Source organism: Chiloscyllium punctatum, chromosome 19 (genome assembly GCF_047496795.1).
Source record: "Chiloscyllium punctatum isolate Juve2018m chromosome 19, sChiPun1.3, whole genome shotgun sequence".
Lineage (NCBI taxonomy): Eukaryota > Metazoa > Chordata > Chondrichthyes > Orectolobiformes > Hemiscylliidae > Chiloscyllium > Chiloscyllium punctatum.
In genome coordinates this window covers 50997593-51016598 of record NC_092757.1, presented here as the reverse complement: position 1 = coordinate 51016598, position 19006 = coordinate 50997593, and the positions used below count along the sequence as shown (strand labels likewise).

The following is a 19006-nucleotide window of genomic DNA, read 5'->3' as shown; positions in this document are numbered from 1 at the left end:
GAGGGGTGACCTTATAGAGGTATAGATAAGGTGGACGGCAGTTGTCTTTAGCCTATGATGGGACACCTCAAGACCAGAGAGCATATTCTTAAGGTGAGAGCAGAGAGATTTAAAAAAAGACATGAGGGGCAATATTTTAATACAGATAGTGGCTCATGTGTGGAATGAACATGTGGTGGATGTGAGCACAGTTACAATGTTTAAAAGACACTTATAAGGAATGTTAGGAGGGATATGGGCCAAGGAACAGGCAGGTAGGACTAGTTTACTTTGGGATTATGCTTGGCGTGGACTGGTTGGACTGAAGGGTGTGTCTCTGTGCTGGATGACTTGATGACCTTGTGACTTTGCTGGGAGTACAGCTGGGTGGAACTCAGAAAAAATCTACGGCTGTAGTTGCTGCGCTGCCTACTCTGGTCGATCAGCTGACAAGTACTTGTTGCCAAACACAAATGAGAAGCCTTTGGTGTGTGGCTAGTGCTCAAAAAACTGGCATTGGAGTGGACCTGTTCCTGAGACAGGCAAAGACTATCTAATGAACGAGGGGCAAAAGTGAATAATCCGAAGTTAGAATCTTCCATCCGAGTGGCTGCTGAACTCGATGTGACTGCTTCTGAAAGAGATCTTCCATTCCATTGCGGTGGAATTACTTTCCCGAAAGCAGACTGTCAGCAGAAGTAACGATCTATAAATATTTGAAGAATGCTCATTCGGTCCAATGAGAGTGTTAGCTCCAGGGGACATTTGAGATAGGGTTGTGTGTGAGAGATGGAATGAACTGTATTGTTGGAATGATATTTCAGGTTGCACCTCCCAGAATTTGCTCTTCGGTCTTGTATATTGACCCAAGTGCAGTGGGGCGTCTAACCTTGGTGGAGCCGGATTTTCTGTCGTTGCTCTGAAGTTCAGTGAGGAAAGTTAAAACCACCAACAGTACAGAAGAGAAAGGAACTCTAACCTTTAGTCTGCTAGAGATTGGGTTAAACTTTCTATTTATATGGCTAAACATAATGCAAATGCTGAATCACCAACTTGGTCTTTCTCACTTGCTCAGTCTTGTCCTGGGCATTGTCCACCCATCTCTGAGCAGAACCATCTCACTCTGACCTCCTAACTGGTCTCCTCATTACTGTGTGGTCCATACAGTTCTCTCAACCTCATTGCCCTGTCGAGCCTGTTTACCACGTGCGAGTCCCCAGCAGAACAGCAGGATCTCCGCAAGCTGAGGGGTGGGGGGATAATGTTTCTGCACGGATCTGGACATTTGGAGGATTCTACCTCACATCATCCGCTGCCCCAAACTTTGTCCATACCTTTATTGCTCCCAAACCTAACTACGCCAACACACATCTATCGAGCAGTCCATCTTTCACCCTCCATAAACTACAGCCTGTCCAAATCTCTGCATCTCCACTCTCAGTAAATCCCTTTTGCCTATCACTCAGGTGCCCACTGACCTATGCTGGGGTGCAGTTCACTATCACCTTGGCTTTTAAATGCTCATCCCAGTGTTCAAATTTGACAATGGTCCCACGCATCCCAATCGCTGTGACATCCTCCAATCCCTGTGGGAACTCTGCGCTCCTCCATCTTTGAGCCCTTATGCAGCAAAGATGGCCTCACCTCTCCAAAAGTGCCTTCAGCTAGCTAATTCTCAAGCTCAACAATTCTCTTTGTAAATCTCTCTGTTTGTTTCAATCACCTTTAAGATGTTTCTTAAATAATAGCTCTTTGTCCAGGCTTTTAGTCGTCAATCATACTGTTACAATCCTTGGTTCATTATAAGTTTTGTTTCAGTGCGGAACAGAGAGACATTTGGCTGAAGTTTTTCCTCTTATCAGGACACATGCAAGAATACCAAATTTCCAACGATCCCAACAAATTATACTGGAGGGAAAAAGACTGCTGATTGGTTGGCTCTATTTATTGAGGCATTGTCACGGAGAAAACAATGGCATTATATCGGACCCTCAACTTTCTGGGTAATTCAAAAGGGTATTAGTTTGAACACATTCTCTTTGCTTTCAGAGAATGGGTCCCTGCAGGGTGTATATAATTGAGGCAGATACTGTAGTACAATAGAGTGTCATTCTGTTGGAACTGTCATCATTCAAATGAAATGTGAAGATTATAAAATATTATATTATAGAAGCAGGAGTAGGCCATTCAGCCCATTAACTGAGGCAGTTAGAGCAATTGCTGCCGTGACTCAGATTCGAACCGAGGTTGCTGCGGCCACAACGCAGAGTACTAACCACTATACAATCATGGCATCCCAGGGCTTTTGCCTGAAACGTCGATTTTACTGCTCCTCGGATGCTGCCTGAACTGCTGTGCTCTTCCAGCACCACTAATCCAGAATCTGGATACCAGCATCTGCAGTCATTGTTTTTACCCATTCAGCCCATTAAGTCTGTTCCAACATTCAAAGAGTTCACGGCTGATATGAAGTGATAGAATTCCTACAGTACGTAAACAGGCCATTCAGCCCATCAAGTCCACACCGACTCTCCAAAGAGCATCACACCCTCCTCTCCCTGTAACTCTCTATTTCCAATGGCTATTTCCACCTAACCTGCACATCTCAGGATACTACGGGCCATTTAGCATGGCCAGTCCACCTAACCTGCACTTCTTTGGACTGTGGGAGGAAACCAGAGCACCTGGCAGAAACCCACGCAGATACAGGGAGGAATGTGCAAACTCCACACAGACAGTCGTCCAAGGGTGGAATCAAACCCAGGTCCCTGGTGCTGTGAGGCAGTAGTCCTAACCACTGAGGCACTGTGCCACTCCTACATGGTGTGATCCTGTATATGGATCTTATATCTATAAATTGAGGTGATGCCTGCCATTTTAAGTGTATATGCAGCAAATGCTTTATTAACTGGCACCTACGGAACCAGGAGAGTGTCTGTTGATTAAAAAGTCTGGATAATCAAGAGGTCCACATAACCACAGTCAACCCTGACCAAGTGAAGTTTCGGGACATCAACATGCCTCAAACAATCCGCATAAAAAACCTCAACACACCTCCACAAACCAATGTGGAATACACAGTAAGTAATGCAAGGGGTATACACATTACGGTAACACTTTATTTACACTTTATTGGCCCATTGAGTCTATACCAACCCTCAAAAGAGCATCCCACCCAGACCCATCCCTTTCCCTGCATTTCCCATGGCCAATCCACTTAGCCTGCACACCATGGGCAATTTAGTGTGGCCAGTCCAACTACCCCACACAGACACGGGGAGAATGTGCAAACTCCAAACAGTCCCCTGAGGCTGCAATTGAACCCGGGTCCCTTGTGCTGTGAGGTAGCAGTGCTAACCACTGAGTCACTGTGCCACCAGGCTCGCTAGTGTTCCTGATGAAGGGCTGTGGCCCGAAATGTTGATTTTCCTGCTCCTCGGAAGCTGCCTGATGTGCTGTGCTTTTCCAGCAACACACTCTCAACTCTGATCTCCAGCATCTCACTGTCTCTAGTGTTCCGCCCAATTTTACCCCTCGGCCAACACCACTGAAACATACCACGTAGTCTGACTCACTGCTGTCATGGGATCTTGCTGTGCTCATGTTTCAACCGTTCTTACACGGCAGCACTTCAAAGGTATTTAATTGTTTGCACAGTGTTTTAGGACAACCTCTAGTCTTGAAGCATGCTGTAGATAAGTAAGTTTTCTGCCGAAGCAAGGGCCTGGTCTGGCCTGGTCTCTTGGTTGAAGTGGTAACTGGTCAATGATGATCTGAGTAAAATCGTGCTGAATGTTTTTCCCTGCTTTCCCCTTTAGGAGAGAAGTGGTACAAGCACCACTTGACATACAAGATCATAAACTGGCCGAGGTACTTGGAACAAAGCCGGGTGAAGATGGCGGTGAGAACGGCCTTTGAGCTGTGGAGTAACACATCGCCGCTGACCTTCTGGGAGGTGATGGATGGCCCTGCGGACATCCGCTTGGCGTTCTACCAGGGGGAGCACAACGACGGAATTGGCAACGCTTTCGATGGACCAGGTGCTGACTGCTGTCTCATTGTAAGACTTTTACTTTAACACGCTGTCTTACTGAGTGTCTGCATTCACCTCAGGATCGACAAGCTGAAGGGCGGAGGAGGAGTGCGAGGGCATTTCCGTGTTCAAAAACACTCCTGGAATCCTCTTCCGAAGGAACTTTCAAAAGGGAACTGGACCTGCACTTGAAAAGGGAAATAAATTGCTGGGCTCTAGGTCAAGAGTAAGGGGGACTGGGATGAATTTTACAGCTCATCCAATGAGCTGGCATGAAACCAATGGACCAAATGGTCTTGTCCAATGCTGTATGATCCTATCAGCTGATTGACCAGGCTCACTCGACTGACAATGTACATCTCAATCCTAAACAGCTGCACCCACTGTTAGAATAAATCAATCTTGAAACAACAAGAAATGTATGTTGTCTAACATCAGGAGATAAGTGTCTCTGATACCCTTCATGGTTAAACAGCTTACCCAGCTCAATCTGAGGGTATGGGTGTATTCTAAGACCCTGCACCTGAACAAAGCTGAGGACATAGGAGAATTAGAATCCCTACTGTGCAGAAAGAGGCCCCTTGACCCATCGAGTCCACACTGACCCTCCAAACAGCATTCCACCCAGACCCTCCTCATACCTGTAATCCTGCATTTCCTATGCCAATCCAGCTCACCTACACATCCCTGGGCACTATTGGCAACTGAGCATGGCTAACCCATTTAATATGTACATTGTTGGACTATGGGAGGAAACCAGAGCACCCGGAGGAAACCCACGCAGACACGGGGAGAACATGCAAACTCCACACAGACAATTGCCTGAGGCTGGAATCAAACCCAGGCCCCTGGCACTTTGGAGCAGCAGTGCTAACCACTGAGCCATCATGCCATCACCAATGTATTGGGAACAATACATTAATTTAGAACTTTATAGATGAATGTAAGGGGCTGGAAATGACTACATGCACCTGTTTAATACTTTAGCTACTCCTGGTTAACTCTTCAGTATTAGATCACACTTTTTGACTCAGTATTAGAACCATTACTGGTGATGGCATGGATTTGAGGTATTGACTCAGTAAAAAAAGCCAGGAGGAAATGCAAAGCCTTTATGGAACCTTACTGAGGTTTGGTTTTCCTGCTCTCAGGATAGATGAATCATAGAAATGTACAGCAGGGAAATAGACCCTTCGATCCAACTCGTCCATGCCGACCGGATATCCTAAATTAATTTTGTCCCATTTGCCAGCAGTTGGCCCATAACCCTCTAAACCTTTCCTATTTGTATACCCATCCAGATGCCTTTTAAATGTTGTAATTGTACCAGCCTCCATTTCCTCTGGCAGCTCATTCCATACACGCACTACCCTCTATCTGAAGAGGTTGCCCTTATATCCCTTTTAAATCTTTTCCCTCTCACCCTGAACCAATGCTCTCTAATTTTAGACACCCCCACCCCAGGGAATAAGTGTTGTCTACTCACCCTATCCATGCCCCTCATAATTTTATAAACCTCTATAAGGTCACCTCTCAGTTTCCGACGCTCTAGGGAAAACAGCCCCAGCCTGTTCAGCCTCTCCCTGTAGCTCAAATCCTCCAACCCTGACAACATCCTTGTAAATCTTTTCTGAACCCTTTCAAGTTTCAGAACATCCTTCTGATAGCAGGGAGACCAGAATTGTATGCAGTATTCCAAAAGTGGCCTAACCAATGTCCTGTACAGTTGCAACATCACCTCGCAACTCCTAACCTCAATGTACTGACCATTAATGTGGGATATCTGGTTGGCATGGATGGGTTGGATGGAAGGATCTGTTTCTGTGCTGTGCAACTCTATGATTCTATGTCCAATTCCCTTTCTGGGATATAATGGCTGAGGCAGAAACTATATGGATTTCCTTAAGGTGTCTGCAGTAAGATCAGGTCTATGCCTGAATGATTGAAAATGAACAGTCTTCCCTGAACATAACCATGTCCATGTCATAGTAAAGGAACACAGTGCCTGTATATTTCCATGTAAATCTTTCATCGTTCTGAGCTTGGACACATCGTTAGTAACTTTTCTTTGAGTAAATATATAGTTAACCTTTTACTTCTTTTAGATTAAATTACTTACAGTGTGGAAACAGGCCCTTTGGCCCAACAAGTCCACACTGACCCGCCGAAGCACAACCCACCCAGACCCCTACATCTAACACTACGGGCAATTTAACATGGCCAATTCACCTAACCTGCACATTCTTGTACCGTGAGAGGAAACCCACACAGACACAGGGAGAACGTGCAATCTCCACACAGTCAGTCACTTGAGGTGGGAATTGAACCCAGGTCTCTGGCGCTGTGAGGCAGCAGTGCTAACCACTGTGGCCACTGTGCCGCCCACCGTTCTCACTTCCTCCTGCACTGTGTGTCTATTACTCGGCAGAAACCTCACTTTTAGGGGAAGCAGGTTTTTCCTTTTACTGAGATTCACCAGGAAATGGAAGATTCGCAACTGAAATCACCCTCCTGTATCCAAATTCCAGAGTTGACAGCTGTGCAGCGAGATAATTAAAATACGGGAATATCGGAACAGGGCAGGTGAATGCATGCTCACTCGAAGGGTCAACAACCACATGGACTGACAGATTGACAATCTGAACATTCCTGGTTCGGTTCCGGGTCCTGTTCCCAGTTCCCAAGTCTTAGTCCTGCTCCTCGTACGGCTCCAAAGCTGTTGGCCAAACATCACCCTCAGGTGCTACTCCAATCCAATCCCTCCCCATTTGCAGGCAATTCCTGGTAGATAGATTCAAATTGTTTGTGGGCAATTATCCCTGAGTTTAATATTGAGAAAACTGAGCATTGAACCAATGATCCCATCCCTCCATCTGACCTGAGAGAACTGACCTGATCCTTCCCTCTGACCCCCCCCAGTGTCTGACAGAAAGGGGTGCCCAGTAAAGCTCAGCAGCAAAGTTCCCTCGAAATTCCCTATGGAGTGTGTCTGTGGAATTCATTGCTGCAGAAGGCTTTGGAGGCCAAGTCATTCGTGTGTTTAAGACAGAGATGGATAGTCTCTTGATTGGCAAGGGGATCAAGAGTTACAGGCAGAAAGCAGGAGAATGGGGCTGAGAAGCATATCACCCATGATCGAGCGGTGGAGCAAATTTGATGGGCTGAATGGCCTAATGCTGCTCCTATATCTTATGGTCTAATGGGTTATTTATTAAAGCATGGCCCCTGTTTAAAGTGTTACTACATGGCTGTGCGCTGCACTACGCTTTACAGTGAGTGGTTAGTGTTGGGACTTCCCACGTTGCCCAGAAGCTGCACTAGTCAGTGAGCAGGCCAAGTACACTGGGATAGAACTGAGGGGCATAGAGCCTGGTGAGACTGGAGTGATCATTGTGTCCAGGTCAGCTGAGCACAGTACTGAACAGATATGGGGTTTTGTTTTCTACCTAGGATGCATGTAATCACAATTTTTTTTATTTGTCGATGGGATGTGGACATTGCTGACTGGATCCGCAATTATCGCCCATCTCTAATTGCCCAGAGAGCAGTTAAGAGCCAACCACATTGGAATTGGTCTGGAGTCACATGTAGGACTGATCTGGTAAAGATGGGAGATTTCCTACTCTAAAGGACATGAGTGAATTTGATGTTTTTTTTAAAATGACAATTGACACTGGGAAAACCTGGACTTCATATTATGGGGGAGGTGGGGGGGGGCTGGGGGGTGGGGGGAGGTGGAGGGGGGGAATGTGATTGCACTGGAGAGGAAATTTACCAGGATGTTGCCAAGGTCTGGAGAGTCTTAATTATGAATAGAGAATGGACGGACTGGAATTGTTCTCGTTGGAGCATAGGAGACTGAGGGGGACATGATTGAGATGTATCAAGTTATGGAGAGGCATCATAGGGTAGACAGGAAGGAACTATTCCCTTTAGTGGAGAGATCAGTGACCCATGAATGAAGGGGGAATCGGTTTAAGATAAGGGGCAGGAAGTTTAGTGGGGATATGAAGAAACCCGCAGGGTGGTGGGAATCTTTAAGGTGAGAAACTCTCAAACATTGAAGAAATATTTTAGAAGTGCAATTGCAAGGCTACAGGCCAAATGCTGGAAAAAGGGGTTTGAATAGTGGAACAGATGAGATGGGCTGAAGGATCATTTTCTGTGCTGTATGCTTCCATAACTCTACAGTCACCATTAGGCTAGCTTTGTGTTCCAGATTCTTATTGAATTCATATTGCACCATCTGTCATGTGGGGATTGGAACACTAGAACATGAGTTTGCAGTTCTGGATGACTCACTCAGTGACATTATCACGGCGCCGCTGTCTGCCGGGAGGGCAGGTGCTATCTGAATTCATTCTTGATACCATCTTGTTTCACCGTTGTGTTACAGTGCTCGCCTGGTAATTCTTCCCTGTATTTTAGGTTACTCTCTGTGTCTGTTACAGGTGGTGCCTTAGCGCACGCCTTCTTCCCCCGAAGAGGAGAAGCTCATTTTGACAACGACGAGAGGTGGTCGCTCAACCGCGGCAAAGGGAGGAACCTGTTCATCGTCACGGCCCACGAGATTGGCCACACCCTGGGCCTCGAGCACTCTCCCGTTAAAAACGCCTTAATGTCTCCATTTTACAAAAAGCTGGGCCGGGACTTCCTCCTCAGCTGGGATGACAAGATGGCCATTCAGAAACTGTATGGTAAGCCCGGCATTTCAATTATGCACTTCCTCTTCTTGACCTGTTTCATTTCACCCTTAACACTATCCATAAGATACAGGGGCAGAATTAGGCCATTCGGCCCATCGAGTCTGCTCCGCCATTCGATCATGGCTGAAACGCTCATCACCCCCATTTTCCTGCCTTCTCCCTATAACCCTTCAACCCATCACCAATTAAAAATCTGTCTAACTCACCATCTCGCACGTTGGGGCAGTGAATTCCACAGATTCGCAACCCTTTGGGAGAAGTAGTTTCTCTTCAACCCAGATTTAAATTTGCTACTCCTTATTCTAAGACTATGACCTCTCGTCCCAGAATTCCCCACAAAAGGAAGCGTCCGCTCCAGGTCTATTTTATCCACATCTTTTATCATCCTGAATACCTCAATTTGATCTCCCCTCATTCTTCTCAATTCCAGAGGGTATAAGGCCTAAACTGTTCAATCTCTCTTCATCCGACAAACCCCTCACCTCTGGGATCAATCTAGTGAACCTCCTCCGAACTGCCTCCAATGCCACTGCATTCTTTCCTCAAGTGAGAAGACCAAAACTGTGCACAATATGTCAGGTGCAGTCTCACCAATGCCTTGTACAGTTACAACAATACCTCCTAGCCTTTGTGGTCTATTCCTTTAGCTAGAAAAGCCAACATTTCAATCACTTTCTTTCTTTCCTGCTGTACCTGCATGCTAGCTTTCTGTGAGTCATGAATGATGACACCCAGATCCAACCCAAGGCAGTCAAAGGAAACCCCAGTGTTTAGCTTCAGTTAAAAATGTAGAGGGAAAATTGAGATCCGTAATGGAAGGGACTGACAAAATCACAAAAGTTTTTTAAAAAGTGTTGTTTTCTATTCATTGATGGGTTGTGGGTATCATTGCTACTTTCTCTATGCTACTTTCTCCCCACCCCCACCCTCCTCTAGCTTATCTCTCCACCCTTCAGGCTCTCTGCCTGGATTCCTGATGAAGGGCTTTTGCCCGAAACGTCGATTTTACTGCTCCTTGGATGCTGCCTGAACTGCTGTGCTTTTCCAGCACCACTCTAATCTAGACTCTGGTTTCCAGCATCTGCAGACATTGTTTTCACCTTGTGGGTATCATTGTCTAGGTCAGCAGTAAACTCCCACAACTCTTGGCTGAATAGACACTAGTTTTCCCCTGCTAGCAGTCCCCTCAAACATCCTCCTTCATGTTTTTAGTTACTTTGGAAGCAGTTTGACTCACCATAGATTTGACGAGTCACAGATTAGAGAGGTGTAGGTAGTACAGTGGAAATTATCACAGATTTAAGTCCGTGACAATGAGGTGACATTGTTAGCAGTTTGGTCCCTCGTACAAGTGATTAGGGATCCACCTCTTTCTGTGGTTATTGTTCATATTCACAAGATTGTCATAAACTGACCCAGAACACCAGAGAGAGAGAGAAAAAGAGAAGGAGAGATCCAGATATTGTAAAACGCTAATTTACCTAAACTCTCAAACCCCACGAAATATGAATGGTTTGTAAACAATACTTGCACCAGATTGAAAGTAATTGCTCCCATTTCCAACTTAATTAAGACATCTTTACATTAGGTAAGGAATTGGCAACAGCCTGATGGTATTTAACCTGACTGGAGTCTGATGATATCTCAGCAGTTTTCTTTGATTGTCATCCTTCCAGATGTAGACCGCTATTTGGGCCGACCTAATTAATCCATCTCCAATGATGGGCATGCTCACACTGCCCATCCCCAATGCAGAAGCTATTTGATTCCAGGACTCTTGCCCCCATTCTATCCATGTATGTGTCTGTGTCTGTGTGTGTGTCTGTGTGTGTGTCTGTGTATGTGTTTGACTCCAGGCCAAAATTCACAATTTACCAGTACTTTGTCCTACCGTCACAGTTTAACTTGCAACAAGATTGTGGGTTTTGCCTTTTCCCATTTGCTGTAGTAAAGAAAGAAATTGCATTTCAATAGCACCTGTACTGACTCCAGGATGTCCCAAAGTGACTTGGAGCCAGTTTGGTGATTTTGAAGGGTTACACACTGAGGTGATAAACTCTGGATAAAGTCACCCTTCAGGCCAGAGAATCGGGGTTTGTGGTCATGTTTGTCTTTGCTCTTGGGGTTCTGGCTACCCTCTGTGAGGGCATTGGGAAATCAAGGAGATTTTTCCAGGCATTTCTTCAGACTTTCCTCATCTTGGGGAGCACTTCCTCCCATGGTTTGTGTACATTCGGCTTTCTCTGGTTGACAGATCATGAATATCATACTGCACAGGGAGGGAAAAAGAGATGGGTTCCTTCAACATGTGGAAAAAAAATCCAGAATATCTGTGTGGCCTTCAACACTTACACGAATGAAGATTTCCCAAAATATCTTCCAAACATAGCTGATAATTACATGTTGATCTGCAGAACAACATTGGATTGTTAAACAGCTTTTAAATTCTTAGACAAGAGACAATAGACAATAGGTGCAGGAGTAGGCCATTCAGCCCTTCTAGCCTGCACCGCCATTCAATATGATCATGGCTGATCATTCCTAATCAATTCTTAGGACAGAAACAGTTAAACATTCAGACTTTTTGAGTAAGAACTACATAAATTGTTCATCTTGGATCCTTTAGTCCTTATGATTGACTTCCAAACAGACTCCCTCTGCTGGTACATGTGCATATGGTGGACAAAAGTAGACAATAATGAAAAAGATAGTTTAGGGTGTAGGCATTGCTGGCGAAGTCAGCATTTATTATCCATCCCTAACTGTTCTGAGAGTAGTTAAGAGTCAACTGTATTGCTGCAGATGTAGTCACATATAGACCAGACCAGGTAAGGATGGCAGATTTCCTTTAGTAAGACCATAAGACCATAAGACATAGGAGTGGAAGTAAGGCCATTCGGCCCATCGAGTCCACTCCGCCATTCAATCATGGCTGATGCGCATTTCAGCTCCACTTGCCAGCGTTCTCCCCGTAGCCCTTAATTCCTCTAGAAAACAAGAACCTATCAATCTCGGCCTTGAAGACATTTAGCGTCCCGGCTTCCACTGCACAATAATGAACCAGACCTTTTTCACAACAGTTTACAATAGCCATGGGATCACCATTAGGCTAGCTCTTTATTTCAGATTTGGTCTTTTTCATTATTGAATTAAAATGTCACCAGCTACCAAAGTGAGATTGGAATAGTATCCCCAGAATTGGGGGCCGAAGGGCCTGTACTGTTCTAGGTTCTTAATTGGCCTGAGGTTCTGGATTACGAGTCTAGTGACATGACCATCTCATCTCATCTCATCATCATTGGCATCCCTCGTGGACGAGGATGACTCTCCACCGCTGTCAGGGTGGGATTGATGCAGAGCCTGTCGTAGCCATTACATTTGGGGGCAGAGGCTGGTCACGGGAAGGGGTGAGTGGGGCAGCACGCTCCTTGCTCTGTTTTAGCTTGGCTTCCGCTTCTTCCCTATGGCAAGGTGCTCGATGCCTTCCCCAGCGCTCCTCCTCCTCCTCCACTTTGGACTCTCTTGGGCCAGTGATTCCCAGGTGTCTGTGGGAATGCTGCACTTCCCCAGAGAGGCCTTGAGGGTATCCCTGACACATTTCCTCTGTCCATCTGGGGCTCACCTACCATTTCAGGGCTGGGAGTAGAGCTTGGGGAGTCTCGTGTTGGTCATGGGAATGACGTGCCCAGCCAATCTAGGGGGTGTCAGTGCCTCGATGTTGGCCTGGTCGAGGACGCTGGTATTGTTGCAGGATTCGCAGGACCTACATCACTGGTCAGGCAGCATCCAAGGAGCAGGAAAAGCCCTTCATCGGGAATCATGATTCCTGATAAAGGGTTTTTGCCCAAAACGTCGATTTTCCTGCTCCTTGGATGCTGTCTGACCTGCTGTACTTTTCCAGCACCACTCTAATCTTGACTCTGATCTCCAGTATCTGCAGTCCTCAATTTCACCACTACATCTCTGCCTATCCATCTCTAGATGTTACGCATAAACCAATGTTAACTGTGTTAGCAATAAGAACACTGGGCAAATTGGAACATTAAAGAGCCTTGCTGAGGGGAAGCAAGTAACATGACGTGATGCCAGTTTGTAGAGGGAGCGAGGTGGGATGGGGAGAGTGCGGGACGGGAATGCTAATCCCACGTCAGCTATTTCTGTCAATTTTTTGAAAATTGAACTAAATCAACATATGGATTTTAAACTCAGTGTGGCTGCTTTGTGCCAAGCAGATGTGACACTGGTCAAATCTGTAAATGAACATAGTGCTCCTCTTCATCTTGCCCTCCACTCAGTTCGGTCCCCGAAGGACATTCCAAGGGTATCTTATCCATGTGGGTGGCTGAAAGGGCAGGAGACCCAGGTGGATGGAGAAGCCAGAACACTGGCATTGGTGAGACGCAAAATTCTCAGCAAGTTACCAAGCTCCACCTCTACAGCCAGGTCGATAGAAGGAAGCTATTCGGCAAGGTAATGTCACATGACAAGGGAGGTCAGCCACCCCCAGTAACACCCTGTGATGGTCAATGTCTGGGATATTGGCAAGAGGGGGCCATCACAGACCGGGGGCGGGGTATAAAATATGTGCACCAAAGTGGAAAATCTTCACGTAAATTACCGATGGTATTTATGGGGCAATTATCATTTTTTCACAAAGCACCATCTAGATTGGCCTCTGTGAATGGACTACTGTCTCTTCAAGAATTCCTGAGTTCAGCTACATTCCTGGAGATTAGAACTAAATTGCTTCTGTATTACTGTGTGAGATGGCAGATTAGACTGAGCTTCTGATAAGGCAGCTCAGTGCTGCAAGTTTGCAAAGTCTACGTGCAAACGACCAATACATTATGCCGGGGTTAACAGGCCTTGGTACGCTCGTGTACAAACAGAAATTGGGACTCTTGGAAATTAGGCACTAATATAGGCAAATCCTTTATATAGTTATCCTTGCATCTGTCACTCTCTCCTCAACACTAGTATTGAAAGGGTCTGGGAAGTGACATAGGTGGATAGTTATTTCAAACAATCATGTTCATTGCCTGTCCACAACTTCCATTCACTTCACTGCCCAGACTCTATCAGTGCCAGTGTTGGTCAGTTAGAGATTTAAAAAACTGCCGATGCTGGAATCCAAGGTAGATGTGCAGGAGGCTGGGTTTGACTCTGGCTCAGTGCTGGCACTTTCACCAGGGCATTTTGTGTTCAAACCCTATTCCAGAGATGTGAACACTGAATGTAACTGGCATCCGAGGGCAGTACCCTAGGTGGCATGATGGCTAGCACTGTTGCCTCACAGTGCCACGGGTTCGATTCCAGCCTCGGGGTGACTGTGTGAATAATAGCCCACCCAGACTCAACCCATCCCTGTAACCCTGCATTGACCACAGCTAATCCACCGAACCTGCACAACTGTGGACACTGGGTATATTTATCCCTGACTAATGCACCTAACCTACACATCCCTGAACACTATGGGCAATTTGGCACAGCCAATCCACCTGACCTGCACACCTTTGGACTGTGGGAAGAAACCAGAGTACCCGGAGGAAACCCACGCAGACACAGGGAGAATGTGCAAACTCCACACAGTCAGTCATCTGAGGGTGGGATCAAACCCAGGTCCCTGGCTCTGTGAGGCAGCAGTGCTAACCACTGAGCCACCGTGCTGCCCAACATGCTGCTACATTAATGCACACTGTTGTTGGTGTTTGTGCCTATGCTAGTCGATGGCATAAACAACAGAAAGGGAGTAGAGTTCCCAGGAAGATTGACCTGGGATCTCCAGTAATTGATGTTCAATCTTCAGGACACTGGTGTGGGCTACCACAGAATCAAAAACACAGGGACATTAAGAAAGTTTGCTTTATTTTTGTCGCTTTGTTCCAACATTTCTCTTGGCCAGATATAAAAATATTGAAATGGGGAAAGAGAAAACTCTTCAGGTAACAGCCAAGCCTCGTCTGATTGGGTCACAGGTCTTTGTGTTCTGAGAGACGGTCTGACACAGGGAGAGGTGTGCGGCTGATGAATGGTCAGAGCATGGGGCAAGGCCCACGTGAAGAAATTCCAGGATTTCAAACAAACAGCAGCAGGAATTGCTGGAGAAACTCAGCCAGTGTGGAGAGAGTAAAACAGTGATAACGTTTCGAGACCAGTGACTCTTCTCTAGAACTTTTAACCTTTGTGTATGAGCGTTGGGATGTCAGATTGAGGTTTTACAGAACATTGGTGAAGCGTCTGCTGGAATACTGTGACCAGTTCTGGTCACCCTGTTTATAGGAAGGCCATTATGGGTGGCATGGTGGCACAGTGGCACAGTGGTTAGCACTGCTGTCTCCCAGCACCAGAGACCCTGGTTCAATTCCCACCTCAGGCGACTGACTGTGTGGAGTTTGCACGTTCTCCCTGTGTCTGTGTGGGTTTTCTCTGGGTGCTCCGGTTTCCTTGTGCAGGCCAGGTGAATTGGCCATGCTAAATTGCCTGTAGGGTTAGGGGTATGGGTGGGTTGTGGGTCAGTGTGGACTTGTTGGGCCAAAGAGCCTGTTTCCACACTGTAATGTAATTGAATTATTAGGCTGGAGAGGGTTTAGGAGACTTTTACCAGGATGTTGCTGGGAATGGAGGGTTTGAATTGCGGGTACAGGCTGGATAGGCTGGGATTGTTTTCATTGGAGTGCAGAGGTTGAAGGATGAACTTATAGAGGTTTATAAAATCAGGAGGGGCATAGATAGGGTTAATGGATGGTGATCTTTTCCCTAGGATGGGGGATTTCAAGACTAAGGGGCATGTTTTTAAAGTGAGAGGAGAAGGCTTTAAAAAAGACATGGGGAACAACATTTTCAGAGGGTGGTTCGTGTGTGGAATGAACTTCCAGAGGAAGTGGTGGATTTGGAACTCTTACAACATTTAAAAGGCATTTGGACAGGTACATTAATAAAAAAAATTTGGAGGGGTATGGGTCAGGAGCAGGCAGGTATGGGACTAGTTTAGTTTGGGAACCTGGTTAGCATAACTGCTTGGTCTATTTCCGTGATCTCTGACTCTATCACGTTCATTTTGTCACAGTTGACTACCCTAACCCTGGACATAGTTTGAGGTGCAAGTTCAAATGGCTAGCTTCCATCTCCCTTTCTCTTCCAGACAGTGTTGGACATCCTGTCATTTTATCACCTATTTTCTACTTCTGTTCCTGTCACTGTGAGCCCTGACAAAGGAGGAAGATTGCAAGTTTGAGGCAAAGCTGAAGGGAAGGCACTTAATGTCAATCAACGTTAGTGAAAGGGTTAACTGAAGTAACTTGTGTTTTGAGGAGAAGATTTTCTGGTGTAATTAGGAAGAGCTAAACCATAAACATCCTAACGAGAAATCTGTGGGCATTTTCTAGCGTTACCGATGCAATCTGGACAGAGGCTGGGAGTCCCTGAACTGGCCTGGCGCCTGTTAGCCGCTTTCCGCCTGTGAATGTGCTGTGGAGACTTGGCCTGTTATTGTTATCACAATCTCCATTAACCAAAACAGGCCCCAGGGCAACAGCAGGCCCTGGTTCATTGAGAGTTTGGGTAAACAGTTGTGAGCTAAGTTATTAAATTGGGATACATTGAAATTAAATTATTTAGTTTTGTGGCCTTTTGGATAAAACTATTTGGCGAAGATCAATATTTAGAATCCCAAGAATGAGGGAGCAGGCTATTCAGCCCTCCAAAGAGCATCCCACCCAACACCCTCATCCTGGTAACCCCACATTTCCTACATCCAATCCACCATAGCTTTGGACTGTGGAAGGAAACCAGAGCAAACCCACACAAATATGGGGGGATATATGTAAACTCCACACAGACAGTCACCCAAGGCTGGAATTGAACCCAGGTCCCTGGTGCTGTGAGGCAGCAGTGCTAACCACTGTGCCACTGAGCTTGACCACTTAAGCATGCAAACACAGAGGCTTCCTAAGAAGCAGCAAAGTTGGACTGAATTTGTTGCACTAAGTTGAGCTGTATTCCCACATACTCCTGTTCTCTATCTCCAGTGCTCTGTACATCTGTCATTCTGAACATCTCTCTCTCTCAGTGTCTGTATGTATTGGTTTGTCTCTCTGCTGCACCTCTCCTGCTGTGTGTCTCCCTTGCTGCCTGAGTGCAGATCTCTCTGTCAGCCTCGCTGTGATGAATTTTATGTGGCTTTTGCCTCAGTTCAAGTTGCGTTGCGTTTGTATTTTGAGGGTGTTTTGCTGTGATGCCTAGTGGGGTCTGTCACTGTGTCACATCCAAACATGCTGTGTTAATGACCGACCCAAGGCCCCTCTCTCTCTCTCTCTGTACAGTTGTGACCTTGTCTTCCCAGAATGACTGGCCACTCATCGGATGTCCCAGAATCCAGCAGGAGCTGTAGAAGCCTGTTGTACACCCAGACAATGACAGTCAATCTGGAGTGGCCCTGCACAGTCCCTGACATTAGTGGACAGACAGAGGGTGATTCAGTGGTGGGGGTGTCTCTGTGATTAATGGCACAGCAAAACAGTAGCGTGGTGTGCTTGATATCTCTGGCTGAGGGGCAAGGTAGGAAAAGGCGATGATGCTCTGAACAGAGAGGAGGCTCAAAGTGAGTGAATGCCATGACAGTGAGCAAAGATCTTGGAGGTCGAGCCCGCATGAACTAGGTGTGTGTCCTTAAGAGTACAGTATCTTTGCTGAGTATTACACAAATAGTTACTTGTGCAGCTTCGAAGTCTCGTATTGGAGATAGTAGCTGATATGTGTCAAATGTCAATGTTGGTGGATGCGGGTGCCCTGAGATTAGATTAGATTCCTTACAGTGTGGAAACAGGCTCTTCAGCCCAACAAGTCCACACTGACCCTCCAAAGAGCAACCCACCCAGACCCATTCTCCTACACCTAACTCTATGGGCAATTTAGCATGACCAATTCACCTAACCTGCACATTTTTGGATTGTGGGGGGAAACCCACACAGACACGGGGAGAATGTGCAAACTCCACACAAACAGTTGTCCAAGGTGGGAATTGAACCCAGGTCTCTGGTACTGTGAGGCAGCAATGCTAACCTCGGAGCCACCGTGCTGCCCAACTGGGAGTTCCTTTGAACCAAGCCGGGAGCTGAATCAACCAGCCGCCCACTTGGTTTCTCTGTACCAGACTCTCAACGCTTCGCTACTCTGGTCGTACTAGTGAGGCGAGTGAGGCGAGTGAGGCGTGTGAGGTGAGTGAGGCGAGTGAGGCGAGTGAGGCTGTCCACGGTGTGTTGAACAAGCACTAATTCCCTGGAATTGACCACTGCCTGCTGCTGAATGAGAGACTAGCCTCGCTGCTTGTGAAAATGATAAACGATATGCTACCAGCGTTGAGACAGGCCTCACTGGACTTCTCTTTGCGTTCTTCCACACATCTCCCCACAGCTCATATCCCTCCATACCTTTCCCATCCATGGAGCTGTCCAAATGTTTCTTACATCCCAAAATTGTACTCAGCTCCACCATTATCACTGGGAGCCTACTCTCAGGACTCATCACCTGCTGTGTGAAAATATTGCCTCTCAAGACCATTTTATATCTCTCCCCTCTCACCTTAAACCCACCGTGGGGAGAAGCTGCTCGCTATCTACCTTATCTATGTCTCTCATGATTTTCTCGACCTCCATAAGGTCACCCCTCAGTCTCCTATGCTTCAAGGAGAAAAAGTCCCAACCTATCCAACCTCTCCTGATAACTCAAACCCTCCAGTTCAGGTAGCATCCTAGTAAATATTTTCTATACTCTTTCCAGTTTAATAATAACCTTTCTATAGTAGGGCAACCAGACCTGCACATAGTCCTCCAAATGTGGCCTCACCAATGTCTTGAGACATTGGTGCAATAAGACATCCCAACTCCTGTACTCAATACCCTGAGGTATACATAGCTAAAGTCAAACCAGCGTATTCCATTGGCGGTCAGACTGTGGTACAGTGAAGCACAGAGACAGAGAGAGGAGAGTGGAGCAGTAAGATATTGACTTGAGCACAGCCGCAGAAATGTTGTGAAAGCTGTCAGAGAGAGTTATGAGGATGACAGGAGGAGGAGGAGGAGTGTGGGGGAAGTCGCATTCCTGAATCACAAGGAAAAGCTTTCAAAATGTCATTGGACGGAATGCCTGCCCTTTCCCAATGCCCTGTGCTGCTGTGACCCATGTTACATTTGTGCCAATGCGTTAAAACTGTGACTCTTGTGCCATGGACACGCACCCCCTTGAAGGTTGGCCAGTTTAACTCTGCCTTCTCCATTGTTAAACAGTGGGA

At 46.4% G+C, this 19006-nt stretch overlaps 1 protein-coding gene across 1 annotated transcript in view; it reads left to right on the top strand.

Moving 5' to 3' along the window:
- Positions 1-19006, top strand: part of mmp28 (matrix metallopeptidase 28) — a 102803-nt gene that overhangs the window by 69731 nt on the left and 14066 nt on the right. The window contains exons 4-5 of the mRNA XM_072589364.1: positions 3798-4019; positions 8464-8709. Of these exons, the coding sequence (XP_072445465.1) occupies positions 3798-4019; positions 8464-8709 (468 nt within the window). The remainder of the gene's footprint in view (positions 1-3797; positions 4020-8463; positions 8710-19006) is intronic.